Here is a 13,491-nt window from a genome sequence, read left to right as displayed (position 1 = left end):
ACATCTTGAAAGGATAAATCTGAACAGGAATCATCTCTAACTACATCCCGTCAATGGAAAAATATCGTTTCGGGACAAGTGAAGGCTATTCCAAAGTAATCTTCTAATCAAACCAAAGTGCTTATCGCCATCAGACCACGTCGGTGGTGTCCAATCGAACCTCTCCTTGTCCAATTTGACACTTAAGTAATTAGTTCCATGTCGAGTCACGATCCTCTCAGGACATAAAAGACGGGGAAGGATTAAGGTGGCAGCACTTGGCAATCGCATGACACAAACTAAGTATAGCCCTGCTCGACGGACGACTTTACCATGTTGTGTCCTGGCAATCGGCAACCAAGGTTAAAATAGGTAGCCTAGTCACCAAATAGCCACGATCTAATGATTTAATCGCAATTTAATCCGCTAAATCAGTGATCCCCGACCGCTTAGTGCGAGAGATCAGCTGTGCCACAGGTCAACATGTTTGTGTACAATTTCGCCAAGTGTATTGTTTTTTGTTTTTTTTTTTTGTTCAACTGAGCAACGTCATGAAATGCATTTGTAAGTATTATTATTTCGATGCAGCTACCTGGATTGTTTCTGATGATTTTGGTTTAGTTGAATGTTCTCAGTTGGCTCAATAAAGGCTTGGAAACACCGCACTACGTCAAGAGTAGTTACTATTTTCGACACTGTAGATCACGGGTCTCCAACGAATTTTTGTCGTGAACCACTTTGGAGTTATGTCTTCCCTCGGAGGGCCGTTACGAATAAATGTTTGCATAATCATCTCATTGTATTGCTTGTACACAACAAATTGATGGATTACTAGTTGTGTAATCACTCAAGTCAACGATCTGTTGAATTCGGTTTAAATGTTCTTTTTTTCAAGACATCGGTCTCTTTTGGTGAAGAGAAAAACTCTTCCCTAGCTGACAGTTTCGGCTGTCACTTCAGCCTTCGTCGAACCCGTCACTGCTTCCTCGTGACGCATCTTAAAAACAGCTATTTGTTTTTTGTTCGATTAGTGTTCAAGTGAGTGTAAACAGGGTAATAAAAAATATGATGGCAACATTTCAACGTTATTTATTAGGCAATCACAATTTGACATTTCTGTACAGACTTTAGCAACGGTCGCGGAAGTTGACATGAATCGCTTTTGCGGGCCAAATAAAATGATGTGGCGGGCCGGATCTGGCCCCCAGGCCTTGAGTTTGACACCTGTGCTGTAAATAAAGTTCCTAACGACGGACACCCAAATAATGTCGTGCGTTTTGAAGTACTCCATCAAAAATAATCACATTCCACACTAACCTTTGAATCAGTTTTTTATAAAATGCATCCGGGACACTGAGCTCTCCTCACCAAGTGTTTGACCTTTATCAAACTTTGGATAGCAGACCTGTGTGTCAAATGTTCATATTTTTGTTGCACAATGCTGCTTGAAGAGAATGTGACCACGATCCGGCGAGAAAAATCTACACGCCACTTCCTTGCAAAATGGCACTCGTGTGTTTTCCCCATAATATTAAAGCCCTCACTCTATGTGATGCCACGAGCAGCTGGAGGCATGAGAATATTCCTCATGCATCTCTGTGCAGGTTCCATTAGCTTAAATTAAAATTCAGTTGAAGACTCCCAGTGAAGTCTGTGATAGACGCAGTGTTGCGTGGATCAACACGCTTTCCAATCCTCATCGCCGTCATCATCATCATCATCATCTCATATGATTATCCTGTCTGTAATCAGAGTGACTGGGTTAGGATTGGGCTGGAGTCATGCGGTAGGGACACAATATGAGTGTCGAGCGAGACTTCGGCCTTTTAAGGTTTTAAGAGATGCACCATGTTCTCAAGACGGTCTTTCCGAAACCGTATTAACCCTTTGGTGGACAGCGGTTACTACAGTGGACAGCTTACCATCTGATCAGGTTACAGGGTGCATGAAAGGGTTACGGAACATAGTTTACCACTTACCGATATGATGAGCGAATCATTCCATTCTGGAACTGATACTGCAGACGGATGTGTGTTTTTCCGACAAAGCCAAACCCTGGGATGTGATTTCTGGCATCATATCCTCCCCGGCATACAAGATAAGCGTCACTGCCAATCTGGCAAGTACTAGGCTCGATGGTTTACCTCAAAAAGGCTGAAAAGCTGCACATATTTGTACTTTAAGGTCGACAACGGCTTGCTAGCAAGATTGTAGCCTCGAAGTTTCTCTGTTTTGTAACCATGACTGAATTGAAGCTGCAAAATCCAGATTGGGATCAAAGTGTACAGGCGGTAAGGCTACGAAATGAGCTCGGCATCATATCAGCCAGACTGCATGCGGCCCGCCAAGGAATTCAACAAAAGGTAAACATGACAAACGATATAGGATATAGAACACAGAAGTACTGGAGCCTATCCCAGGAGTCTTTGGGCAGTAGACTGGGGACACCCTGAACCGGTTGCCAGCCAATTGCAGGGCTATTTACGGAACCCTAGAATTAAACTTGACCTCTAACACTCACACAAATGTTAATTGTAACCCGAAACCCATCCTGTCAACAATAGCCCCTAACCTGAAAGTTAACCTAAACAAATTCTAATCCCAAACCCTTAACCCCTGAGCCCAACACTAAATCCCTCTTAACTCAAGACACACCGTGGACCCAATGAACAACCCCGAACCGTCTGAAAACAAGTACAGGACGATCCGAGGTTGCTTGAAATTAATGGTACTACCGGATTGCATCAACCACCTTTGAATGTGTAGAAGCAGACCTCCTTCTCAATCCCTGTAGCCAGAAAGACCTTGCAGAGTTCAACATACATGAAAAAAATCTGTGTGAAGACACGGGAGACTGCTATATAACATCATTATGAAGACCCAGAAAGAAGACTAACTTTTAAGCCTAAAACCCTAGCTATCACCCTAACCCATAAACCCACAAGCCCAACCCATGAGCCTGAGCCTAAATCAAAACCTTGGACTTTGAGGGTACGTCTATTAACCTTTTCAGCGACGATGAAAGGGTTATATCGTACTATGCCCCTAGTTCTGAAAACAGAGGTCAATCCACGTGTCCCTTTGACCTGATTCACTCCGTCAGTTTCCTTACTAAGCATCCAAGTATGCTCTCGACATGATGAGTGCGCACATTTTGGCACCAGACCATTAGATGAGGTCATGAGTGTTCAGTGCATGAGTTGGATCCACTCCCACGTAAGGAAAGCAGGACGAACGATACGACCTCAGATGGGGGAAGCTGATAACCATGAGATTGTTATTGATCGTTTATTCCTAATGGAGCCAGATTGGATTGCACACTTCTTCCATGTCTCTGGTGCTGGGCAACTGTGGGAATTCTGGCTTTTAACATTTTTTTAGGGGGTAAGAGGCCTGATTCTGATCTGAAGTTCTCTGATTTCATGAAGACTTTGTTTCTATTGATATTGCCCTGACGTGTATCCAAATCGTGCCACTGAAGAACATTAAAAATAAATAAATACTGAATTGTATAACATGAACTATGCAGTGTGTAACTAGTCCAACAGGTTACTTCAGCATTTTTAGAGGTATCCTTAGTGTGTGAATGTGTTGAGCAAAACACTTCATCCTTGATTGAGTTTTCGCCGAAAGATCAAATGTTATCGCAGGGATTGGAAAAAAAAATGAAAGTCTCGGGAAGGGGCACAATCTCGCATTGAGATTCAGGTGAGCTGGCGACATTCGAGCAGCAGCAGCAGCACATTGTGCAAGCTGATTTTTTTTTTTTGTGTGTGTTTGTTTGAGTGTGCAAGCGCTGTCGCCACGGGAATCCAACTATGAGCCGATCCAAAAAGCGAGTGCGTCAGGTGCTGCTGAACAAGGTCTGATCAGACTCAACACATCCATGCGGACCTGCCACAGTGGGCCTGAACACAAAATCAATTTAGTATTTTCAGAGATACGCTGGCTAGTCATTGTGTGTGTTCGCCTCACAGATTCTTCTTTAGTACCAGTGATAGGTTTCGGTTTGGGAAAAATAGCTCTGCTTAAATGCTAAAGAGTTGCCGTGGAGTACACCAAGGCACACTAATGTGCTACCTACCAGACTTCACAATGCAGTCTATAACAATAACAAAAACTGAAATACGTTCTGTCCAAAAGCCACCCTTTGATTAATTGTTTATGTAAGGGCTCCTTAAAAACAAGATATGAAGTACAGTGAGAACATTCGACAGTTTTCCCAAAGTATGTCCTTAAGTACTTCACTTCAAAGCAGAGAAAATGTGTAAAATCGGCCCAACTTGTGGCATTTTTTAGCACAAGTATACATTTAATAAATGGAAGAAAATCAACAATGAATATTTTGAGTTTTATCCATTTAAATCAATCAAGTCATTTTACCGCACTGCAGATATTTTGGGGTATGTCAGGTTAACGATCCTCGAACATCAGCCAGAAGAAGGATACAACTCTCGATTTATTATGCAAATGGGGTATTAATGTCATGAATATACAGAGCCAATACTGGTTTTGACAGGGCTCGTAGTGACCACGCAGAGGCACCACAAAAAAAAAAGATGAATGTCAGACCCAGTCATGAGTTTTGTGAGTTATTATAGCAACAAAAAAAAGTAAAAAATAAAGCACTTAATATAATGTAATGCCCTCGCATGTGGGCAAGGAGAGCCACAGTAGCCGAAGCGCTTTCTGACATTCCTTGGACAGAATGAGCGACTCCAAAGCCGTTTCGGAAGGCCACGCCCCTTAAAGGCACACATCCAACACACAAATACTGCAGCTCATACACTCCTTGAACTTTGTGAAAGTTTTTATGTTTGCATACAATACAGGGCTAATTTTCACTTGATTAAATGCACCAAAAATAACATGGCGGTGATATTCATTGGGCACAGAAAGTCATAACGGGGAAAATCGGTTTGCTATCCGAGCAAATTGCTTGGTCAGGGAACGAATTAAATGAAGACAATGTACTCTATGTGACTCGCTCGAGCACAGACCTCGATGACGGTCCAACTGTTAACAGGAAGGGAAAAAAACAAACTCTGGCATTCCGTATTTATTAATCCATCTGTTGCATTCTACAAAAATGACTTTTTCCTCTGTCGTTATGAGTCAGCACAGGTGCAGACTGAAAACCCCATCAATACATTTCTGCATCTGTACGAATATCGCGATCCTCACCATAATGTTACGGGGGCAGCCCCCTCGTACACAGCGTACAAAGATCTTGTTTGCTCCTATTTACTTTCTGTTTACGAGATGTGAAAAATGTCATTCCGACAACAAAGTGCTGCGCGGGCTCGTTGATGAATAGCAAACACTTAAGAGGAAATCATAGTCCTGATGAAGAAGCTCTCGGCACATCAGGCTTTATTGGACAAAACTTTTTTTTAAATAAGCCTCAATTGTAATGGCCAATAATACTTGGCTTTTAGTCATTACGGCAAATAATTCACCTCGATGACTCTGAAAGTCATAAGGGTACGTTGCGGGCCATACTGCTGTGTTTGTCGACCTTTAATGAAGCAGAGCACAGATGTTACGTTGGAAAACGCCACCAGACAAAACTGTCACGATCAATGTGTGCATGGATATTTTGAAATAAGGAAGAACTTGTCTCTATTTAATCACTTTTTTTTTACTCATCGTAAAATCAGTTTTTAGTTAAACAAAGCTGATAAATTGGCAAGACAGACACACAGAGATCTAAAATAAATCAGTGATGCCTTGACATATGATTTCAATTTATTCCGTGACCAAGCTCGTGCTGTAATTGAGTTTCCACATCTTAAACGTTCCCTTTTAAAATGCCATAAATCCAAATTTTAGCCTTTGTGGTGTGAAAATTGCATTCTACTATATAGTCTTTGGCCTATTATGATGTGGCAATAAGTGCAATATTTTGCCATAATGGGGTCCTGGGCCGGTTTTCAATGCCGTTCCTAAGCCGACAAAATGTTTGAATACCCCGTTCCTCCAAGGACCCCCCTCATGTGTACACTGTTTTTGCATGCAATTGCACAAACAGAGCCCTTGAGGGATTGATTAGTGGCTTGTTTTTCTTGTTGTGGAGCTCTTGCTATTAATGATGCAATGGTCTTCATTTGTGCATCATCTCTCATGAATACATTGTGTCAGTATCTAGCTATTTAGCAGATTTTTATTCAAAGTAGGGTAACATTTACTCTATTAAATTGTCTCTTTTTTGTGTTACTTTGGTATTTTTTTAAAAAAAAGAAAGGCTACTTCTACACACTTACATGGAGTTACATTCCAACAACGATTGACATTAGATTCCATTTGACCAATCAAACAGTGTCATGCCCCCCCACCACCAAGGAACTGATGTTTAGTGAAGTACGCTGGGTCGTAAAATATCGAAATAGGATGCAGTGAGAAAAACCAATCCGCAATTCATACACAGTACTTGGGATACATATATAAATTGGAAGTACTGTACTGACATTTTTAGGAATGAAAGGGACGTCAAAATCGCTGATAACTTTATCCACAAGTCAGATTTAAATAGATTTTTTTTTTAACATAATTGAAATGTCTGCCTGGTGTGCTGTTTCACAGGAGTGAACAAATGAAGCTGATTAAAGACCATTTATTTGGCTGAATTTCCTTTTATTAAATGTTTAGGGGTTATTTTCTAAAATGCGGTCTTAAAAAAGTGATTGTGCAAAATTAACCTTTGCAAAGTTTTGGAGTATTATCTTTTCACTGAATACTGACTGAATACTACGTCATTATTTTGTTCAAGTAACAGAACTTACGTAGAATTTTTGGCTCCTCTGACCACCCTAGTCCCTTCCGGTACTGGATTGAGTGGATGGGGGGGGGGGGGGGGGGGTGAATGCAACCACAAAAATCCGAGATGTCACCTTGAGACTTCATTTGAGCCAACCAACCTTCATGATGCCGCAAGGTGTGTTGGCTCCTCCCTGGCTCCTCTCCGTGGACGGATCTCGGCTGCGACTGCCCAACGTCGGGCTGCTCAGCTCCCGATACCGGCCATTGCTGTACACTCCCTCGGCTCCGAAGCCCCGAGCACAGCCGGCAGACACCTCTAAGTAGGGCCGGGTGCCGCCGCCGCCACCTACGCCGCCGCCGGAGGCTTGCGTCGGCCGGCTCAAGTCCAGAAAATGTCCCGACGGATCCGAAGAAGCGTGGAGCCCCGCCATGGTTCACAAAAGCAGAAGCAGCAGCACCTCCGCGGTGTCGCGGCAAAAACCCATTTTGGTTTTTAACCCACACAAAAAAGGCGATTCGGACTTCGCGAGGTGCCCGAAACAGGGAGCCGGCCGGCCGGTGCCCCTCACTTCTTCTCCTCCGCCCCTTACCGGCGACTGGCCCGCAGCTCGGAAGCGGTCCGGGCTGGGGGGTCCAACCCAGGTTCTGGTCCCGAAGAACTGCGCTCCTACTCCACTTGTGCTCGTCTCGAACCGGGACCGTCTTGTTGGGTTTCGCAGCCACCCACTCCCGCGCACGCAAACACACGCACGCACACGTACACACGTGTACACACAAACTAACAGACCCGCGGATAGAAAGAAGAGAAACACGCGCACACGCAACTGGCGTGCATCCGCGGGACAAATTCAAGACTGCGCGTGCACGAGCGCGACGCGGGCATGATGCCGCTCGTGCCCGGCGTGCGCGCGAACCGTGCTCAACCACGCAAAGTGAAGCTTCACCATGAGAACTGCATCCGTTTAACAGTTTGACAAACGGCCAATGGTGGGAACGAAATGGACGTACGAACCTGAAAAATGTACACAAGTATTTGTACTAATGTAGATGTTTTGCAGCTATTGGTACTGTGTATGAATACCTATTTATTCGTCCAGCAATGATACAAGTATTGACAATCTATAGTTAATTAGAAGTGCAAATGCTACTGTGAAAAAATAGGGAGTAAGAGTAAAATATTATACACTTAAAAATGAATTGCTTTTTAATTGAAAAATTACTTCAGTACAGTTATCAAGTATTTGTGATGATATAGTTTTTCGCACTTAAAATCAGTACCTACTCATTTTTCCAGCAAAAAAAAAAAAACTACTCACAATCTATACTTAAGTAGAAGTACAAATGCTCCTGTAAATAATAATAAGAATCAAAATAATGTAGGGAGTGAGGATGAAATAAATACTCAATACTTTAAAAAAGTACTTAATTGCAATTACAAAGTATTTGTACTTATGTAGCTTTTTCAGATATTGGTACCAGTACTATATATACTGTATACGAGTTTGTATTTATTTTCCAGAAGTGGGGAAAAAAACCCCACTCACACTCTGTACTAAAGTATAAGTACACATGGTTGTGTAAAAGGAAAACAAAAAGAGAAAGAAAAAGTTAAGTCGGGAGAAAACGTAAAAAGTTGCCACCGATAACATGAATACTTAACTCAAGCACAGATACCTGAAAATCCCGTTAGCGGTGAGTAAAGTAACAAAATATACTGTATGTACCGGTACTTACATTGATTTTTCAGACATCACTCCTGGAGATTAAACGAATAAAACAGAAAAGACTGAAAATTAAATACTCACGTAAAGTAAATAAAAGCTTACTGGTTCTTTTCAGCAAGCCATGTTCTGATATTTTTGTCCACTGCCATCGTTAATCAATTCCCAGCATTCAGACAAAAGAGAAAACAAAATCAAGCGGCACACACGTGACTTATTATTGTAATCACTCATGATCACTACGCTTTGGAGGTCAGCGCTATCTGTTGGGAGGGTGGGACGGATACCGGTATTTAGGGGGTCAAAGGTCATTTTGTCAGGTTTTACCAGGAGGCAGGATGTTGGCCTCGCTGGTGATAAGTGGGTCCATGTGTAGCCACAATAGCACAAACGTCCTCCCGCTCTCAGGCTGGAATGAGAAACGTGAGGTCACGTGACACGTGACATCATGTGACCAAGATGTCTGAATATGAGTGTGTGCCGTGGGACAGGAAGACACGGACACACTCCGCCACTCGTGTCCTCACTTCCTTTCCTGACTCATGCATTATGCATCGTCAGAAATTATTTAGCAAAAGTTGTGCTTTTAAAAGCTCCGGCACTAACTGCCGTGCTTTAATGTCACATGATGTCCTCTTTTAAACACGCTAGATTCCAAATATTTGCCTTTTTCCGCCACAGAATCTGGAAATGGAATTTACGTCTCTGAATTGGCTTCTTAGTACAGTATGATTTAAGTACTAACTACTTAAAGCCTGTGATTGAAATATATCTTGCCCACGCCGTGACAATGAGGCACTCTAAAGTGGCCACATCACTGCATAGACCCTGTCCACATGCTGGCTGTCAAGTCGGACTTCAAAAATAAATAAATAAATTCAGTCCGCTCTCTCTTCAGTCTCTCGCTGGATCATGTGTGTGCACTCAGAGCCAACAATAAGGCACTCTAAATAGGAATATGCATCATTCTGCTGGTGCATGCTGACTGAGTCTTTTCGTGTTTTCAGCGTTATCATCAAAACATGTATTCAGAAATAAATATATGGAACAACTTCAACATCTCAGATTATGTTCCACTCCCTAACAAATCAATTGATCGAATCGAATTGAAACAAAGGGTTTGATCTGCATCAGCAGCAAAGTAAACAAAAATCGTTTTTTTATTTTTCCAAAAAGTTTTCCAACCGTTGGAGGTTTGCAGTCGTTTCCTGTGGCGGGATGTCAGCCAGTCGACCTGCATTACGCGGCACGGTGCCACTCCTGCTGTCGGCCTCTGATTGGAAGATCTTTGAAGACTGCCGTAATCGCTCGAGGGCTCTAATAGCCCTTCTCCCCACCCTCCTCCTCCTGCAGCTGGGATGTATTGATGACAGGCGCCTATTGATCACTTCTGCTAAGCCCAGCAGGCTTCCAAAGAGGGAGGCAGAGAGAGGGAAGAGGGGCCGACGGGGTCACGCTGTCAAACGGGGATTTATCGCCAGTTGGGAGGACCACGGGGGAGAGAACGGTCTTGTTTGAACGTCAAAACAAACAAACAAAACAAAACAAAAAAAACATACAAAGAATTTGGGTAAAAAATTGGACCTACCTGCTACTTGGGTATATTAGACCTAGCTTTGTGTTGTTGCAATCTAATTTTTCGGGGGTTATTTTTGAAAAGAAATGGGTTATTTAGTGCAAACAACCCAGAATAAGAAGTGGAATTGAATCAACAAAATTCTTTGGGCGTTTTATGGGTTTTTCATTTTGGCCCAACTGAAATGGATACAGTAATCCAAATAGTTGTGCCAGTCTTTTTGACTAAATTTCGGGTATTTTTCACCCAACTGATTTTAGAGTGTAGATACAGAGATAAATGAAACGACCCGCAATTGACGTTTTCTGAATGAATAACGCAGAATGAATAATCATTGGTATCATCATCATTGTGCTGTGACGAAAGGGACTGACGCTTGTTATTATTATTATTTTTGGGGGGTTGTGTATCAAAAATAAAATATAAAAAGCACAACAGTGCATTGACATTGTAGATACTATTCTTATGTTAGAGTGCTGCTTTGAAAATACTTCAGTCAATCACGTGATTTCAGCTACCCTTAAAGGAGGATGTAGCTCCAAGTTTGATTTACTGTGTTTTGCTGACACCTACTGGTAGACAGAGGTTACGGTAACATAGATTGAGTCCAGCGAGTGCTCGATTTACGACGAGGTTTCCCTTCTATGAGGATGCTGTAGCCCGACCTTGTATGTATGTCGTAAATGAGGACTATCAGTACCTATACGGTATATTTTTTAATGGTTTGATGCGCTTTGAACATTTTTTAAAAAAATAACCTACTCTGTTTGAAGTACTGTATCAACGATTAACGAGAATAGAAGAGTAAAATGAGAACATATTTTAAAAGCGGCTCCAATAATGGATAACAGATTTTAAAGAAACATGTTACAATATATGTTTGATTTATTAGATATTTTAATTCATTTCTACGGGATTTGGTGTGTGTATAAATCACCCCAGTTGAGTCACAGTGCGTGTTCAACAATTTCCCAGTTAATACAAAAATATGTAATTAAAGACTACTGACTCTGTAATATAGACCCCTAATTGTTTAATCATCTAAATTATTGTTTATTTTTTTTCTCATATCTTCCTTTTAGGCTTTTTCGCATTTAAGACCCCCGCAATATCTTTTTGTCCACTAGAGGGCAACAGAAGAAGAGAGGATTCTCACGTGTCCTTTAGCAATACGGAGAAAAGGGCATTTTTAAATGTATTTTTTAAAATAGAGCATTGGGTGGGTACGTTACGAAATACAGACCACATACGTGCGAATAAATAAAGCCACCGCGTAATTATACTTGAATAAAAACACAATAAAACAACGGAAAAATCAAATTCTGAAGTTAGGCAGCATTTCTATCAATAATTTTATTAAAATATAAAATACCCAAAGAGATATGACCTTTCTATTTTACTTTGTTTGAATTGCTTTTTCCCCCCAATCTGAAGAACCTTGTTACTCTGCTTTGAAAGGCACTATGGATAGATTTATGAGATTTTAAAAAAAGTTCCCAACCTCTGATATCACAATGAGCTAAATTATCTTTTTGTAACCACTAAATCCATGTGGGGTTGCATTCAAGCCACCACATCAGACTTTAAAACTTAAAAAATAGAGCATTTATTTAGTAGCAACATGTCTTCACAGGGGCTACAGGTCAAATTATATATTATATATATATATATATATATATATATATATAATTCACTTAATTTTGACACCAGGGACAGCTTTCGCTGTCCTTGGCCTCCAAAGCACGAACATGACAAAGGCCACAGTGACGCAAGATGACACAAAGCTTACAATAAGCTCCAAGTTGGGAAAAAAAGAATTACACAAAAAGAAACGTAGTAGGCTGACAATGCACCTAGGAAAGGGGACATTTGACACATGAAATCTATATTCATATAATTACGCAGCTTCTTCTGTTGGGAGTAGATCAATATATTCCTGAGAATGAAGCTTTTTGTGTGTCCTTCAACCTATAACGCAATGTAAACAGTACACTAGACAAATGTACTGTATCTTTTACGGCACAGGCCGTAACAATAACTCCACTTTGGAGTTTCAACAGCAAAAGCATCTGGATTGCACGTAAAATAAAATGGCCGCAGTGGTGTCACATTTACTTTTAAGTTCAACATACAGTGATGCCTTGAGATATGAGTGACCCAACTTCAGTTTTGTTTTTTTTTCTGGGTAGGAGCCGTCGTTGGCCGATGATTTCATTACTTCAAAATCAGCAACACTTTGGAAAATCGTTCATTCTTCATCGAGGCCTCAACCTCTTGATGATGTTTCCTGTCAAAGTGAACATAAAACTAAGGGAATCAGAGCTCATTTATTCAAAACAACCAAACAAATTTTCCTGAAGAACGGCTTGCAGAAAACTCATTGATTCCAGATTTCTATTGCGATTCCAGAACTTGGACTATTGTCATGTAAATCCATCTGCAGGTGGACTTTGTGCCATAATTGTGTCATATACAGAGAAGTTATAAAGACGGCGGCCTGTGAGAGATGATTTAAGGCAAGGCAGCACCGATGAGGAGGTCTGGAGCACTGGAGGAATGGGAGGTGGGGGGGGGGGGGGGGGGGACCTGAGAGGACAAGCAGGTAGCGTTGTTGGACAAATAGCTCTGGACAATAGACAAAGGTGCCAAAGTGCACCCGAGTGAGGTTGTAGCTGGTGAGCGGATCCGAGCGAGTGGTCGTACGCGTAACCACTTTTCTGTGAGTGTTTGCTGTAACGAGAAAAAGCTTTTGAGTAAAGTTCCAGGGTTTTTTTTTTGTCCAAAGACGGCATTCATTCAAAGCCCAGATATAAAATACAAAAGTCTTCGTACAAGTAGCACGTATGTTAAAATCAAGAGAATGCATGCAGATTGACAATTGAACACTATAGATTTTTTTTTTTAACCAATACTGTAACACTGTCGGTTTACCACTGAAACCTTGTACAAATACTTATGGACACAAATAATAAAACTTCACACAGAAAACAAAATTAAAAAAAAAACACAACCGTTATTAACAATTCACATTATAGCAATGAAGGGAGAGGGCAAAACAGACAAGATGATCGGAATTAAACCCATGAGAGATGTCAAGTGGAGGGGCGGGGCTGGTTGGGTTGGTTGGGTGCGGTCACGACTGCTGGCCGCCCCAATGGCTCTCCACGGGCCGTCGCAGCAGCTCCTCCACGTGCCGCGCCACATCCATGGTGTCGTCCAAGTCGAAGTCTCCGTCCGCATCCAGCATCGATTCGCTCCTGCGTGCAGGCCGTGAAAATGACTCTGGTCAGGTTGCTGCTGTTTTGGATTTCATAACAACCCGTTTAGGGAGTACAGAGACAAGCCTAAATGATAAGGGGTTTGTTACCACGGGTGCCTACTGATCACTTTGGCAGCCCGTTTAGGCATTAAACCAGTAGGGCAAAAAATCCTCAGAGAGCCGTACTATTCAGATGA

The 13,491-nt window shown here is 41.8% G+C and overlaps 2 protein-coding genes across 3 annotated transcripts in view; both read right to left on the bottom strand.

Annotated features, from left to right (window-relative positions):
- Nucleotides 1-7,665, bottom strand: part of plcl5 (phospholipase C like 5) — a 53,689-nt gene extending 46,024 nt beyond the window's left edge. The window contains exon 1 of the mRNA XM_052048872.1: nucleotides 6,897-7,665. Within this exon, the coding sequence (XP_051904832.1) occupies nucleotides 6,897-7,169 (273 nt within the window). The 5' untranslated portion in view covers nucleotides 7,170-7,665. The remainder of the gene's footprint in view (nucleotides 1-6,896) is intronic.
- stat5a (signal transducer and activator of transcription 5a) overlaps nucleotides 1-13,491 on the bottom strand; it is a 139,587-nt gene that overhangs the window by 93,132 nt on the left and 32,964 nt on the right. The window contains exon 19 of one of the 2 annotated variants that reach the window (XM_052048883.1): nucleotides 11,082-13,292. The exons of the other annotated variant lie outside the window; for it this stretch is intronic. Coding sequence (XP_051904843.1) covers nucleotides 13,169-13,292 — 124 coding nt within the window. The 3' untranslated portion in view covers nucleotides 11,082-13,168. Of the gene's footprint in view, nucleotides 1-11,081; nucleotides 13,293-13,491 lie in introns of those variants that run through there. 2 annotated transcript variants of the gene reach the window in all.

The sequence above is a fragment of the Hippocampus zosterae genome, chromosome 17 (genome assembly GCF_025434085.1).
Source record: "Hippocampus zosterae strain Florida chromosome 17, ASM2543408v3, whole genome shotgun sequence".
Taxonomy (NCBI): domain Eukaryota; kingdom Metazoa; phylum Chordata; class Actinopteri; order Syngnathiformes; family Syngnathidae; genus Hippocampus; species Hippocampus zosterae.
This window is presented reverse-complemented; position numbering and strand designations above follow the sequence as displayed.